The sequence below is a fragment of the Mustela erminea genome, chromosome 19 (genome assembly GCF_009829155.1).
Source record: "Mustela erminea isolate mMusErm1 chromosome 19, mMusErm1.Pri, whole genome shotgun sequence".
Taxonomy (NCBI): domain Eukaryota; kingdom Metazoa; phylum Chordata; class Mammalia; order Carnivora; family Mustelidae; genus Mustela; species Mustela erminea.
The window spans coordinates 41,847,645-41,861,518 of record NC_045632.1 but is presented as its reverse complement, the minus strand read 5'-3'; the positions used below and the strand labels follow the sequence as shown (position 1 = coordinate 41,861,518).

At 55.1% G+C, this 13,874-nt stretch overlaps 1 protein-coding gene across 2 annotated transcripts in view; it reads right to left on the bottom strand.

The window, feature by feature from the left end:
• Nucleotides 1-543: 543 nt before the first annotated feature.
• The window catches only part of BEAN1 (brain expressed associated with NEDD4 1), a 36,718-nt gene continuing 23,387 nt past the window's right edge, over nt 544-13,874 (bottom strand). For both annotated transcript variants that reach the window (XM_032326180.1, XM_032326179.1), the window contains exons 3-5: nt 10,680-10,940; nt 3,800-3,950; nt 544-2,814 (exon numbers count right to left, since the gene is read on the bottom strand). In XM_032326180.1, coding sequence (XP_032182071.1) covers nt 2,475-2,814; nt 3,800-3,950; nt 10,680-10,940 — 752 coding nt within the window. In that variant the 3' untranslated portion in view covers nt 544-2,474. The remainder of the gene's footprint in view (nt 2,815-3,799; nt 3,951-10,679; nt 10,941-13,874) is intronic.

The following is a 13,874-nucleotide window of genomic DNA, read 5'->3' as shown; positions in this document are numbered from 1 at the left end:
GGACTCTGCTGGTGGATGCCACTCGAGTTCGAGTGGGAGGGAAGGGTGACAGAGGAAGGCAGCCAGCCTCTGCCAGAGAAGGGATTAATGAACAAAGCACAGGAAAGAATTTCTGCAAGGGGAAGAAAGCAACTCATCTCCGTCTAATTACCAATCCTCCTACCCCCTTCCTGGTAGTGGAAACCATCAGGGTGCTGAGAATGAACTGCTGGGCTAGGAGAAGGCTCAGTGTCCGGGGATCCTGAAGTCAAGTCCAAAACTTGATGGCCCGTGTTGGTGACACCCTGACCACGGCTCAGAGAGACGAAGCTGTGTTTCAGGGAGGTTAAGAAAAGAAGCGAGTCAGCGTGGAAGTCCCTGACTACCCCAATAGCCGTGTCAACAGGGAAGTGACAAGATTTCAGGGCTTCTCCTCTTGAGAGAAGGAAGGTACTTCCGATTTGCTGTTATTTACTTAACGTTCCTTACATGTGAACGATGGCCTGAGCCCCTTACCACACGCACTCCTTCTGAATATTATTTTTGCAATATTTTTATTGATACGATATATTTATTTTGAACACAGAAAAGATACATTGTTGCTTATTTAGCGCTTAAACCAGGAACGAGAAAAGCTGTTTAGCTCCATCCCTCAAACATTGGTGAGTACTTAGGGATTTTTATCTTTTTTCCCACAGTACTCTCTAGGGTTGCAGAAGCAGGATGCATTTCTTAAAAGAGTCCCATCCCTGGAGTGCATTTAAAGGCTATACAGTACAACAGACAGATATTTTTTGCCTAGAAAACAGTACACCACAGAGGCGGACAGAACTGCTTGTAAACAAGGTCCCTTTCCTGGCGGAGTCGGGTGCTTCAGGATGCCGCAGAACCTCTGCACGGATTCCTTTCGGTTCTGCACCGGAAGAAACCCTATTTCTACAGAAAGTAAAATTCACGATTGCCATCCTTGTCACCCTACTTCTCAAGAAAGGGATTACTGAAATGTCTTAGCCCTTCATTAGAAGAATGGAAATGGGGGGCGGGGGTGGGTGGGGGCAGGGGGGAGGCAGGGTGGACTCGAGTTTTCCACTTCCTGCCGCTGGCAATGCTGGCGGGACACTCTGCAAAGCTGTTCGGCTGCCTCCCTCTGGCAGGCTGGGTCTTCATCCATCTTCTTGGATGGAAATTGCTGGGAGTTGTGGGCCACTCTGTAAGCAGGCACACCCATATATCCCTTCCGGGTGCCTCTGGCGGTGAGGCCCAGATCTGATCTCTCATGGTGGCATGCTAGTATTTCGGGGGCCCGCTTCCCCAGTATTTCATCTCTGCAAGTGCCCTGGAGGGCAGGGGCAGAATGCATCAGCTCACGATTCCCAACTAGGAGCTGCCGCCCGGGGGAAGGGTAGACAGCTCACACTCGGCCATGGTGGTCAGCTGGGCACGCACTTAGCGAGGGGCCACGTCTCTGTCTCAGAGCTGTGCCCAGGCCACCCTTCTCTTCTTTGAAGACCCTCAGCCCTGGGCCGTGGTTGGACTGACACGGGGACAGCTGTAACCCACCACCACCACTGTCGCACGCCGGCCAAGGACCCTGCTCATCACCAGTCGCTTGGGGTGGGGGCCCTCCAAAATAACGCCGCCAGCGCCATGAGGCCGGGGGCACTGGGTTAGGGAGGGGGCGGGGGGGGCGGTGAGGGCTTCCAGGTTGTGCCTGGGCCCCCAGGCCCGTGTCCCTCACCCCGTAAGTGTCAGGGTGGTGATAGTGTGGCTGCCCTGGAATTGAGGGAGGGGTCCAGTGTGTGGCTGAACCTCACTGAGGCCTGTCCCACTGCCCAGGAGGGCGTGTTGCCCTGGAGTGGGGGTGGGGGCAGGCGGCCGACCTGGGAGGGTCAGGCAGTTTCTGGAGGCAGAATCAGAGTTTGGGCACAGCCTGCCAGGCGAGGGCAGAGGCAAACAGGCCAGGGAGAGGGGGGAGCAAGGCCCTGTCCCTCTCCAACTGTCTTCTCCCAGCATTGCCTGCAAAGGCATAACCACAGGCTGGGGAGGAGACGGGAGGTCAAGAGAGCTTCATTTTTAATGAAACCTTAGCAGATGGGTTTGTGTGGATGTGGGAGGGGGGCTGTGTGTATTCACATGTCTGTACATGTGTGGTGCGTATCTGGATGTGTGTGTGCATGTGTGTCAGCGTGTATGTGTATGTACAAACCGTTTATCTGTGTGTGCACGTAGAAGTGTGTGCACAGCTCTGTGTGTGTGTGTGTGTACTTGTATAAACTATCTGTATGTGCACATGGGAGTGCTGTGTGTCCATCTGTGTGTGTGTGTGTGTAGGTGTACAAACTGTGTATGTATGTGTGCACGTGGGAGTGCTCTGTGTGCATCTGTGTGTGTGTGTGTGTGTACGCATGCCCTTGTAAGCCTGTGTGTGTGTCTGTGTGTGTGCACGCCCTTGTGGCTCAGCCCGAGGGACCGCAGGACCTGGCTGGCTGGGTCACTCACAGAATCCTTTCTGGACGAGAGGCCGGGGCCCGGGTCGGGGTGGGTGAGCCTGGGGAGCTCCTGGGCCCCGGTTCTGGGCCCGGCAGTGGCAGCAGACCTGATGGGGGGCCAAGCCCGCACACGGCCTCGTAAGGGGGCAGGGTATCCATGGAGACGGTGTGGAGGCCAGCCTGGCCCAGGATCCTCTGCGCCTGCTCGTATCGGCCCGGGCTGTGGATGATGCCCCCATACAGGATGCCATCCAGCACTGGGTAGGAGTCGGTCAGCGAGTAGGGTGGTGGTGCGTCCGTGGGGATGTACAGCTGAGTGGCTCCTGGTCCCACACATTCCTCATAACTGCAAGAGAAGAGGCTCCCTCAGGGCTCAGTGGAACCTGGCTTCAGGGGCCAGTGTGGGGGCTTTCCCGAGGGCTGGGAGCCTGGCGACAGGGACAGTTGCCCTGGAGGTTTGTCATGCTGGCTCTAATGAAACCCTCCAACCCCCCCAGGAAAGGCACCGCTGAACCACTGAGACTGGATTCTAGTCCTGACTCAGCCCGGGCTCCGTCTGAATGTGCTTGGGCAAGTCACTGAACTCCAGGTCTTGGATAGCTCAGAACAGTAGCCACGGCCAATGGAGCGGCTTCCTAGCCGGCACTGAGAGTGCATGGTCCGGGTCAGCAACCTCAGTCTGTCTGACTCTCCTGGGCCTCAAGTCATGGAAACGGCCCTTCCAGGCTTAGAAGGAGACCCTGGGGCTCCTCAGAAACCCAGAGGTGTAGGGCAAAAGAGCACTTACAGCCCCCCAGGGGGAATGGGGTACAGGGTGATGGGGCTGTGGCTGTTTGTGGGGCCAGAGGGGTCTCCTGGTAAGAAAGCAAAGGAGGTCCTGATCTCTCTTCTTTTGCCAACTATTAGCCTGTGGGTCATCTGCCTGAGGGTGCCAGGGAGAACCCACAGGCCCCCCAGAGAAGAATTCCCCAGTGGGACCGGGCTACCTGATGGTCATGAGTGCAGTTTGGACACAGTAAGGCCTGACCCAGTGCATGGGGTTTTGGGTTTTGGGGGTGCATACGAAGGAGCCGGGGCCTGGACCCTCCACCCCACCCCCTGACACGAGTCAGAAGGAGCTGAGCTTCTCCTTCTCCAGTGACATCTGTTGAATCATGCCCTGTGTCATTGGGACCTGCTTGGTCAGGAGATGGCCACATCCAGAGATTTTCTGCATTTACACCGTTTGGGGGAGATGTTGCTATTTCCCCTGGACGGGGTGGGGGGCGGGTAGGGATTCATACCCAGTGCCCTTCCGGCTCCTGCCCTCCCCCCCAAAACCGTCTCCTTACCCTGGTGGAGAATCCGGGTACATATCTCGAAGCACTGTGGCATCCACGTCCCCATCAGAACTCAGGTCCAAGGGAGGGGACCAGTCTTCGACAGGGCTACAGCTGTAGCGTATCCGGTGGCTCGAGCGACTGTACGTGTGCCCATCAGACACTGCGGGGGACAGACATTCAGCCTGGGCTTTAGACCGGGAGCAGGGAGGGCCCTACGTGTGTAGCTGAGGCCACTGAGACCCTGTGCTCTCCAGCTCACCATCTGGTCCCTCACCAACCCCAGCGGCCTGTCATTCTCTCAGAGCTATAGCCCCAGAATGTAAGCACCACTGCTGTGCTGGGCATGGGGTCTCTGAGAGGAAGTGGAGTGGGTTCTGCCCTGGTGGGACTCCCAGGGTGGTGAGCAGCCTGTCCTGGTAACAGCCTGGTACTGAGTCATGAGATTTGATAGATGCAGCACTGGCTCTATGGGAACAGGGATGAGCTGACTCAGCCTGGAAGTCAGGGAGGCCTTCCTGGAGGAGGGGCTCCTAAAGCTGGGTCTTATCTAGGAATTAGCCAAGAGAAGAGGGACAGACTGGGCAGAAGGAAAGAACAGTTGAGCTAAGGAAGGAGGTTAGAAATAAGAGTGTGGTGTGAAAAGGAAGCTTTGAAACTGCGGAGAAGGGCTGGGACATGAAAACTGGGGAGTCAGGGAATGAGGGCCACAGAGGTCTCTGGGGTCAGGCCTCCCTTCTCCCTGCACCCAACCATACATTATTCCCTTATTTATCCCAGGAGAATAGGCACTTCTGTAATGAATTCTGGCCACTGCATATACTGTCTTCTCTTCTGTTTTGTTTGTATGTTTACCATATAGTAGTACATTAAAGGCTCTGAAAAGTCCTGCAGCTGAGCATTGCATTTGACAGTACTTGGGCAGCATTTGATCACAGACTCTTCTTTTCTTGGATCTAGTAACACTGCTTAGGAGGTGCTGATAGAGCACATGCATTCAACAAATGTGGTTCAGAGGGGCTCGGCGACTTGCCAGAGGTCACACAACAAATTACTGGTAGGACCAGAGGGCAGCTCAATAGCCTGGCTCCTCACTCTCTAAAGCGCTCCACCTCCCTGTTTCTGGCAGTTCTAGTAGAGGCTAGGGGACAGGGGAGCTGCAAAGATGGCTGAGGCATGAGGTCTCCCCACCCACACTGGGGTCTCCGCAGGCTCCTCCCTTCAGAGATCAGGAGGCGACATCAGGGGGTGGGGATTATCTGTCTGGGGTGGGGTTAGTGACCTGCTTTGAGGTCAGCAGCACCGTCTATTCCCATCTTACACACTGAGGCTATCCGTCCCCATTCTCCATTCTACAAGCTGTATAATGTTCTTTCCACTTCCCTCATCTCTTTTTGCCCACTCCTGATACAACAGTGAGTAGAAAAATCTGGACGTGAAACTCTATCTGCAGGTACAATCCCGGGTTTATCTATGGACCTTGAGAAAGCTCTCGGAAGAAAATATTCCAGACACGTTAACAGTGGCTCTGTCTTGATGACAGGATCATGACCCTTATTTTCTTCTTTATATTTTCTGTATTTTAAAGGTTTTCCCACGGTGAACACATATTACTTCTCTACTAGGAAAAAGGTCCCCAATAACGCATGCTATAAAAAGAAGCTGAAATGAGATTTGTTTCCCTTTAGGGCACCAGCTGAAGGGTGAGAATTTCTGGAAGAACTTGAGGAAGAAACTCAGGAAAGAAGAAAGCATGAAATAGGGTGAGGACAGAGGTGGGATGTGGGCCTCTGGGCTCTGGGGCGAGGAGGGGCCCACCAAAGCACGCAGGAGCTTAGGGCTTGTCTCAACTTCGGGAAAGCTGAGGCTGTGTCCTAGACCATGGTGGGAGAGCTGTGGTGGGCACGCCCGACAGCTAATGGAGCCGAGCACACTGCCGTGCCCCTCTCTGCTTGGGCTGCTTTCCTGGGGCTTCCCAGAGGCCGAACAGCTTAGGGAAACTGAGGTTGCTCTGAGGCGCTCACCTAGCTCAGAACCCGATCCTGAGTTCACCCAGCTCAGTGCAGACAGAGTTCCTGAGGAACAGCTGGAAAGACTCCCCCGGCCCCTCATTTCAACTCCCCAAATTCTTTTCTCATCTCCTCTCTCTACTTCCACGTCAGCACAGACCCCAGTGGTCTAGGCCTCTGGAAGTCCCCTTAGCCACCTCATGGGGAGTGAGATCTCCCTACCCCTTTGTTTGCCAAAGTCATGAAACGCTTCAGCTCATGATTTAACCCCAATCTGAGGTAAACGCCCCTCCACGAGCCCAGGAATAGAGAATAGGAATTTGCACCCACAGGCACCTGCTGTGTTCACCCCACACCTGTGAGAGGCGCTGTGGCCGCCTCCTGCTCTCAGATGGGGAAACTGAGAGGTGGGGGCGCTCACTCTAAAGCCCCGGCAAGTGAGAGACCCGCTCTGCCTCCTAAAACTGAAGATCTTTCCATCTTACAGAAATAGAATTTCTTTCATTCACTCACTGGTTCATTCATTCATTCATTCATTCATTTTCAAACATTTATTGGCTCTTCTCTCTGTGCCCGGCTGGACGGCAGAAGGACTCTGAGCACAGGCAGAGGAGGGCCAATTGTGTCCTGAAGGCAATGGGGAGCCACTGAGGGGTGTTGAGCAGAGGATGGCAGTGTTCCCAGGTCAGTCACTTAGGCTGCCTTGCAGAGAATGCCTAGCAGCTGCCGGACAGGTGGCTGGCAGGGGGCAGTGGCCAGTGTCACCAGTGTGGTCCTGGCTCAGGTTTTCTCGGGAGAGAAAGAATGAAAAGAATTAACATGTATTGAGCACGGACCCGGAAGCCAGGTTCTGTGTGACTTAGTCCTCACAGTACCCTGTAGGCATGGGTCCCCGTGTACCCATCATGTAGGTGACTCGCCTGAGCTACACAGTGGTTAGACCACTTTCCCCGGGTTGGACAGTAAGACGTGGAAGATGAAGGCCATTTTGGATCCCTGGTTCTGAGGGGCCCGTGAGACCTTGAGGAGAGACGCCGGGGGGAGCCCTGGCCGAGGGTGACCGGTAGTGCCTGAAACAGGCAGGTGGCTGAGATGGAGCCGGAAGTGCGTGTAGAGAGAGGACCTGGGGTCAAGGGTTTGGCTTGGAGGGACCTTGCTATTCCTCTCCTCAGAAACTAGGAATCCACAGAGAAGTCTGAGGAGGTGCAGGCAGAGTGCTAGGAGAGAGAGCAGGAGAGCCCGAGTCAGGGCAGCCAGGGGAAGGGGGTGTCTGGAGGACAGAAGCGTCTCCAGGGCTACCGGGCGGGTGCTTGTCAGTGCTCTGCTGCTTTGCCCTCCCCAAAGTGAGGCACGGGGTGCTTTCTTTCTCGCCAGCCTCCTTCCAAGGCTCCTGGCACCCCTGTGCACCCTCCAAGAAGCTGTGGGAAGCTATGGGGGGCGTCAGTGCCTCTCCCCACCGAGGCCTCAGGCAAGAGCTGAGAACCTAAGCAGGGCAAGGAGGCGGGAACCCTACACATGGGTACCCATGGGGACAGGGAGGCAGGGCTGCACCCATCAGCACTGGGCAGCAAAGGCCTGATGCCGGGTGTGGCCTGGCTGTGACCTGCTGTCACACCACTAACTCCACAGAGATCAGGGCCAGGGCCTTGCTCATGGGGCACCAGCCCTGGGCCTCCAGGCCCATCTCTCTTCTTAAGGCCAAGGTCGACCTCAAACCTCAGCTTGGGATTTACTCTGGCCCCCTCTCCCGTGCTCTAAGTACCAGGCTCCTCAGGCCTGGGAACTTCCAGGCTGTTCAACAAGGTGCTTTGGTACCCCGGTCTTTAAAATGGGCAAGGGGCACCTGGCTGGCTCTTGATCATAGGGTTGTGAGTTCGGGGCCCATGTCAAGTGTAGAGACGACTTTAAAAAAATAAAACACTAAATAAAAGGAAATGGGCAAACACAGCTCTTGCAGTGAGGAGGAAATGGGGTGGTTCCTTCCCTGGTGGAACATCTACTCTGGGTGAGATCCTGTGCTGGGCGATGGACCCCACTGGTCAAGAGCTACCCACAGGTCCTGTTTTCCATGGTGCAACTCTGCCATCCCATGATAGGGGCATTGGCAGAAGTGTGGGCAAATGCCAAACAAGTACAGGGAAGGGTGATTCCATCCTACCTGGGCAGGATGTGGTGGCATTTGAGGTGGGCCTGAAGGACAAGTAGGCTTTTGTCAGTTGTGCGGGGCGGGGGTGGTGGTGGTGGTGGTTAGTATGGGGAATGGCACTGTGGACCTAGGAAGAGCATATGCAAAGGTGTGGAGGTTCCCCTAACCCTAATCCTCACTCCTTATTGGGAGTGGGCATGCCTGGGCAAGAGCCTCCCACTCCTCCAGGAGCCGGCTGGTGCTATAAGCATAGGAATAAGCCAGGCCAGTGCTGGGCAGTGCTCCTGGCTTGTCTTCTTGGGGAGTCCTCAGCTTCTGAGGACCCTAGAGGGGACTGGGTTGGCTGAGCTTCCAGTACCTGCTTGATTCATGCTGACTCTTCTCTTTAGCTTCCCCTGTTGGGCAGTGAGGGCAAACCACTGACCTGCTGACCTGCTGTCCCCTTCCTCCGTCGTGGCCACATGTCCCCTGCCAGGTGATGTCCCTCTGTGTCTCGTTGAGAGGGGCAGCTTCCTGCTCTTCTACTTCTCCTACCAGCATTGCCAGCGGAGCAACATCCAGGTCCACAGGGCCCCTAGGTCTTGGGTGCATTTGCCAGATGGGGCCCTGGGCCCATGGGGTGCCCCTGGTGCTGTTTCCCCCACACCTTCAGCCTCCCTCAGTGGTGCGACCCATGGCACGTGGTGGGGAGCCTGCAGGAGCCTAGGCTGGGCTACCTGTGCTCAAATCTGGGGTCCACCTGGCTGGTTGACTGACCTGACTATGGTCTGAATGTTTGCTAAACCCTCTGGCCCCCAATTCTTATATTGAAATCTGAACCCCCAAGGTGCTGCTAGTATGAGTTGGGGACTTTGGGAGATGATTAGGTCACGAGGGTGAAGCCCTCACAATAGGGACCAGTGCCCTCACAAAAGAAACCCCAGAGAGCTAGCTCATCCCTTCTACTGTGTGGGGACACAGCGAGAAGGACGTGGGCCCTCACCAGACACCAGATCTGCAGGGGCCTTGATCTTGGGAGTCCCGAGCCCCCAGAACGTAGGAAAAAAGTTCTTTTGTTTACAAGCCACTCCGTTTTTGGTATGTTTGTTATAGCCTCCTGAATGCCCCAACCTCAACTTCCTTTTTAAAAAAAAAAAAAAAAAAAAAGATTTATTTATTTATTTGACAGAGATCACAAGTAGGCAGGGAGGCAGGCAGAGAAAGAGAGGAAGAAGCAGGCTCCCTGCTGAGCACAGAGCCTGATGCGGGGATCGATCCCAGGACCCTGAGATCATGACCTGAGCTGAAGGCAGAGGCTTTAACCCACTGAGTCACCCAGGCGCCCCTCAATCTCAACTTCCTTATCTGTAAATAAAAAGTAGTCTGACCTCCAGGACCACAGTAAGGGTGAAATGAGATCATGCGTGAAAAGTGCGGGGCCATCAGTGAGTGTCCTGCCGTCCAGGTCCTCCCTGCCTCAGCTCCCGGCGGCCGGGTGCGGGAGGCGAGTTGTAGTTGCTGAAAGGTAGCCCCTTCCTCACCCAGTTAACTCTGTGTGGAAGGGGGAGGAAGTGGCACAAAGCTGCTGGGTGATCAGGGCATGTTGGGCGGGGGCTGTGGATTTCAGGCCTCTGGTCCATGTGGATGAGATCCCACCCAACCAGTTCTTAGATTTTTATTTTCATTCTTTCTCCCAAGCTCTGCCTGTCCCAGAGGAGGAGGAAAGATTCCCAGGCCCTGCCATGGCTCTGGAGCCTCCAGGTGGCTTCACCTGTGGTGTGATGGTGGCCTCTGGGCCCATATGGCTCCCAGAGTCCAGGCCGAGGCTCCGTCAGGCCTCAGGGCAGGCTTTTTCCTGCTTTTGACAACCATTCTGGGAATTGAATGAACTGAGCTCCTTCTTGCTGCTGTTAGATTACGGTCCCCTTCCAAGTGTCAGACAAAGTCAGGTGGCTGCCTTCTCTAAACAGTTCAGGCCTTCTGGCCAGATGGACACTTTGGGGACTGGTTGCCCCAGGAATTAACCACCACGTCTGTGTCAGGGAGATTCCCCTCATTGGGAAAATCTCCAATCCGTTCTCTGTGCACTTTGCAGGCTCCCTGGGGGTAGAGTCACTCACGCATCACTCGTGCCATCATTCATCCATCCGCTTATTCATGTGCCCAACTGACCCCCCACCTGTCCATCCCACCACCTTCCTATCTGTCCATCTTTCCATCCATCCATCCATCCATCCGCCCCCCCATCTATCCATGCGCTCACTCAGCCCACCCAGTCCACGCCTGTATCCACCCACGCTAGCCATTCATCCTCTCTTCCTGTGTCCTTCTGTCCACCCATGTCGCCAACCATCTCCCACCCCACCCACTCACCCATCTTTCCCTTCAGCCGCTGGTCTGTCCACTCGCTCGCCCCACCCCCATTCCCTCACCTCTCCATCTCCTCATCCCCCTCCCCATCTGTCCCCCCATCCCACGCCCCCATCCCTCTCTCCCTCCGTCCTTCCACGCAGGTCCCAGCTGGACCAGCTGTCAGTACAGTCCCACACTGGCCAAGGCTGGGGAGTAGACCACACCCTTCCTTTGACCTTCAGGGTCACCTTGGCAGACTCCTGGACCTCTCAGGCCCCTGAGAGCCTCTGATCTCTTCCTGACCACCCCGTCCCACCCCTGGCAGGGCTGCCCCCCTCCCCTGTGTCTCCTGGGTGGCCGTCACAATCAGACAGGAGGCCAGGCCCCGGGGTGGACGGCAACTCACCGTATCCTTGCTCGTACTCTCGGTGGTAACGGCGGCGGTGGCGGTGGTGGTGGTGATGGTGGCGGCGGTGGCGGTGGCGGTGACGCTGGAGCCGGGCCTGCCGGTCCCTGCGGATACTGCCCACGATGATAGTGATGCAGGAGAGGATGATGACCACCCCTATGACTGCACTTGCCACCAATACAGGAGACACCAGCAGGTGGCTGTGCTCCGAGCTCTCTGAGTACGTGGGGTAGAAATAGCTGGTTCGGTTGTACCGAGCTATTGGGAACAAGGAGAGGACATTGAGTTGGGGAACAGACCCTGCCATGTTTCCTCTTCCAGCCCGGCTGCCTGTGAGTGATGTATCCCTAGTAAATGGAGGACAGTCAGGCTTCAGCCCCATGGACGGTGTCCCAGCTGCCTATGAGAGGGAGGAAGGGAACAGTGCTTTGCTCTACTCCCTGAAGGAGCCTCTGAGACTGCGGCTTGACCTCCCCTCCTCTTTTCTTCAGCTCTGGCCGGAGAGCTCAACTAGCTCACAGGTAGGAGAAGAAAAACTCCAGGCAATAGACTTGTCCAAGGTCACAGAGCAAATCAGTGGCAGAACTGAGGCCTGAAGTCAAGACTCAGTGCTAGATAGGGACTCTACTCCACCAAGATTTGAGGTTGGAAGGTGAACTTTACCTTGGAAAGGGGTCAGTGATGGATGGGGATGTTGGTCAAAGTATGAGGACTAACTCTGCTGGCCTCTAACACTGACCTCCTGCTTTGGGGGGGTGATACCTCCCCAGGGGGTTCCAGGGAAATCAAATGGTAACTGACCCAGACACGTCAAGGGGTTGGATCAGAACAGAGAAGGCTTCCCAGAGTGGCTGTACTAATATTAAAAAAGACAGACTTCAAAACAAAAACTGTCATTAGCGATAAAGGGGCATTTTATAATGATGAAAGGGCAGTCTGTCAGGAAGTCGTAACAATTATAAACCTATATGCACCTAAGAACATAGCCCTACGATATAGGGAGCAAAGGCTGAAGCACTGAAGGGAGAGACCAACGACACGGCGGTAACGGCCGGAGACACCAGGACCCCACTTTCGACAAGGTACAGAATTCAGTTTCATGTTTGCTTTTGACTGGTTGGGCCTGCTTGAGTTTTTGGGGAAGTGCCAGCTACTTATTTTTATTCCCTTGGCTGTCAGCTAGCTACCCTAAGCTCAAGTTGTCTGTTTTTCCTGAAGACCCACATCTGGAAAGGGGCAAAGTGGGGCTCTCCTCCTTGTCTCTCAGGCAAAAGAGATCCATTTAAATTGTCCAGTCAGACCTCAATTTAGGAGGACTCAAGCCCTTGGCTGTGGACATGGAGCACACCAGCCACACTTTCCTCAGTCGAGGCTGGTGACAGACGTTACTAAATGACAATGGTTCTTATTCCTTTTGGGTCCAGGAGGCAGCCTCCATGTCCTTTCTAGTAGTGGTCCACATGGTGATTCTACCCAGTCAGGGAATGGAGCTTTTGGTCCCACTTGCCTAGTGTGACCACGGTGCCCTGTGCTACTACTACTCTGCAGCCAGTGGCCAGGGCTTTGGCTCAGACTGGAGCTGAGCCATGGTCACCTATTACTGGATTCTCTCTAGTAAAGTCCAGGCTGCCCAGCTGTCCAATTGATGTCACACTCTTCCTCCTCACCAGGTGGCCTCTCATTTTGGAGGCCAAGGGCAGGGGTGGTGCATGTCAGGGACATCGCTCTTTTCCAGAAAGTAGGAGTGGGGGTGGGGTCCACACCATTGTCAGGGCTCTAGACTGTCCCATTCAGTGTGTCCCCGCTGCTGCCATGGCTTGCGTCATACCGGTCACCCATGACTCAAGGCAGACGTGCTCCTGGAGAGCTGGCCCGTCCAGGATGGTGCCAAGCCCGGCTCCCTAGAGCTGGATATGAGTGTGTGTGTCTGTTCTGTGCTGCTGAGGTGCCGGTGCCTCAGGGTTACCTTGAAGATGCCCCGCCCTCCTCCGCGTCACCTGCAGATGAGAGCCTTGTCCCCCAGCAGTGCCAGTCTCATCACCAGTTGGGTGCAATGATGGCATCACCCATGCCCGCAGACAGAGCCAGTTGGTGCCGGCGCCCACCTGCCTGGCTGGTTGAGCAATTAATCTCCCAGTCACTGGGACTGGCAGAGGTAGGTGCTACTTTAAATTATGAGGGAAACTCTTCCAATTTCTAAACGCAGGGCCCATTATATCAACAAGATATGTATGACTGCAGAGAAATAACAGGGTGACAGCCCTCCTTCCCACCCCTCTGCCTCCCCATCCCCCCTACACCAGCTGTGGCAAGCACAGAGGATAAGGCAGGTTTTGCCTCTCTCCTGGACTTTCTTCCCAAGTGGCTTCTACAGAGGTGCCCATGGTCAAGAGGAAGTTGTGCCTCAAAGTTCCAGCTCTTCCCTGAGAGGCTGCCCTCCCTCCACAGACCAGCCTGAGTAGCTCCCCTTTCTGGAACATCTACTGTGGGTCCCACACTGTGCTTGGTACTCCTCACACACTTAATTCTCATGATGGCCTGGGCTAGGATCCCCAATTTACAGGTGGAGAAACTGAGCCCTAGACAGATTAAGCAACTTGCCCAAGGTCACGTGGCCCACGGAGAGGGAGCTGGGTTGGGAGGCAACCTCAGGCCTACAGTCTGAGCCAAGGGCTGGAGCCTGTGACTACCAGGCACTGGGCTCTGGAAGCTCATGTTTTCTTGGATCTTGATAAACTAAAAAGTTCCTGTCTCTAAAATGATGGTTGGCTGCTTCTGGATCCCTTTATTGTAGTCAGAGCAGGCCGTGATCTACAGCTTATGCAGGGTGAAGGCGTACTGACAGCTGAACGTTGCTGATAAGACACCAGGATTCCAGAGAAGGGAGCCCGTGTGTGTCAGGAAGAGACAGATTGGGACAAGTAGATACTCAGGGCTGAGGGGCTGGGGGAGGGGACCCCTCTTCTGTGTATCTTCCATTTCTGCATCTGTTCCAGAGATGTGGTTGGGACTGTGGGGAGGGGCCCTGGGGCAATTTCTCCACAGAGCAACAATGGGAATACTAAGGTAGCTCTCACCGGGCACTTACCAGCAATGGTCAGGCTCTACACCCTTTATAAGCACCATAATCTCACTTAATCATCACAGCAACCTGAGAGGCAGATATCTTTCCCACCCATTTTACAGATGGGG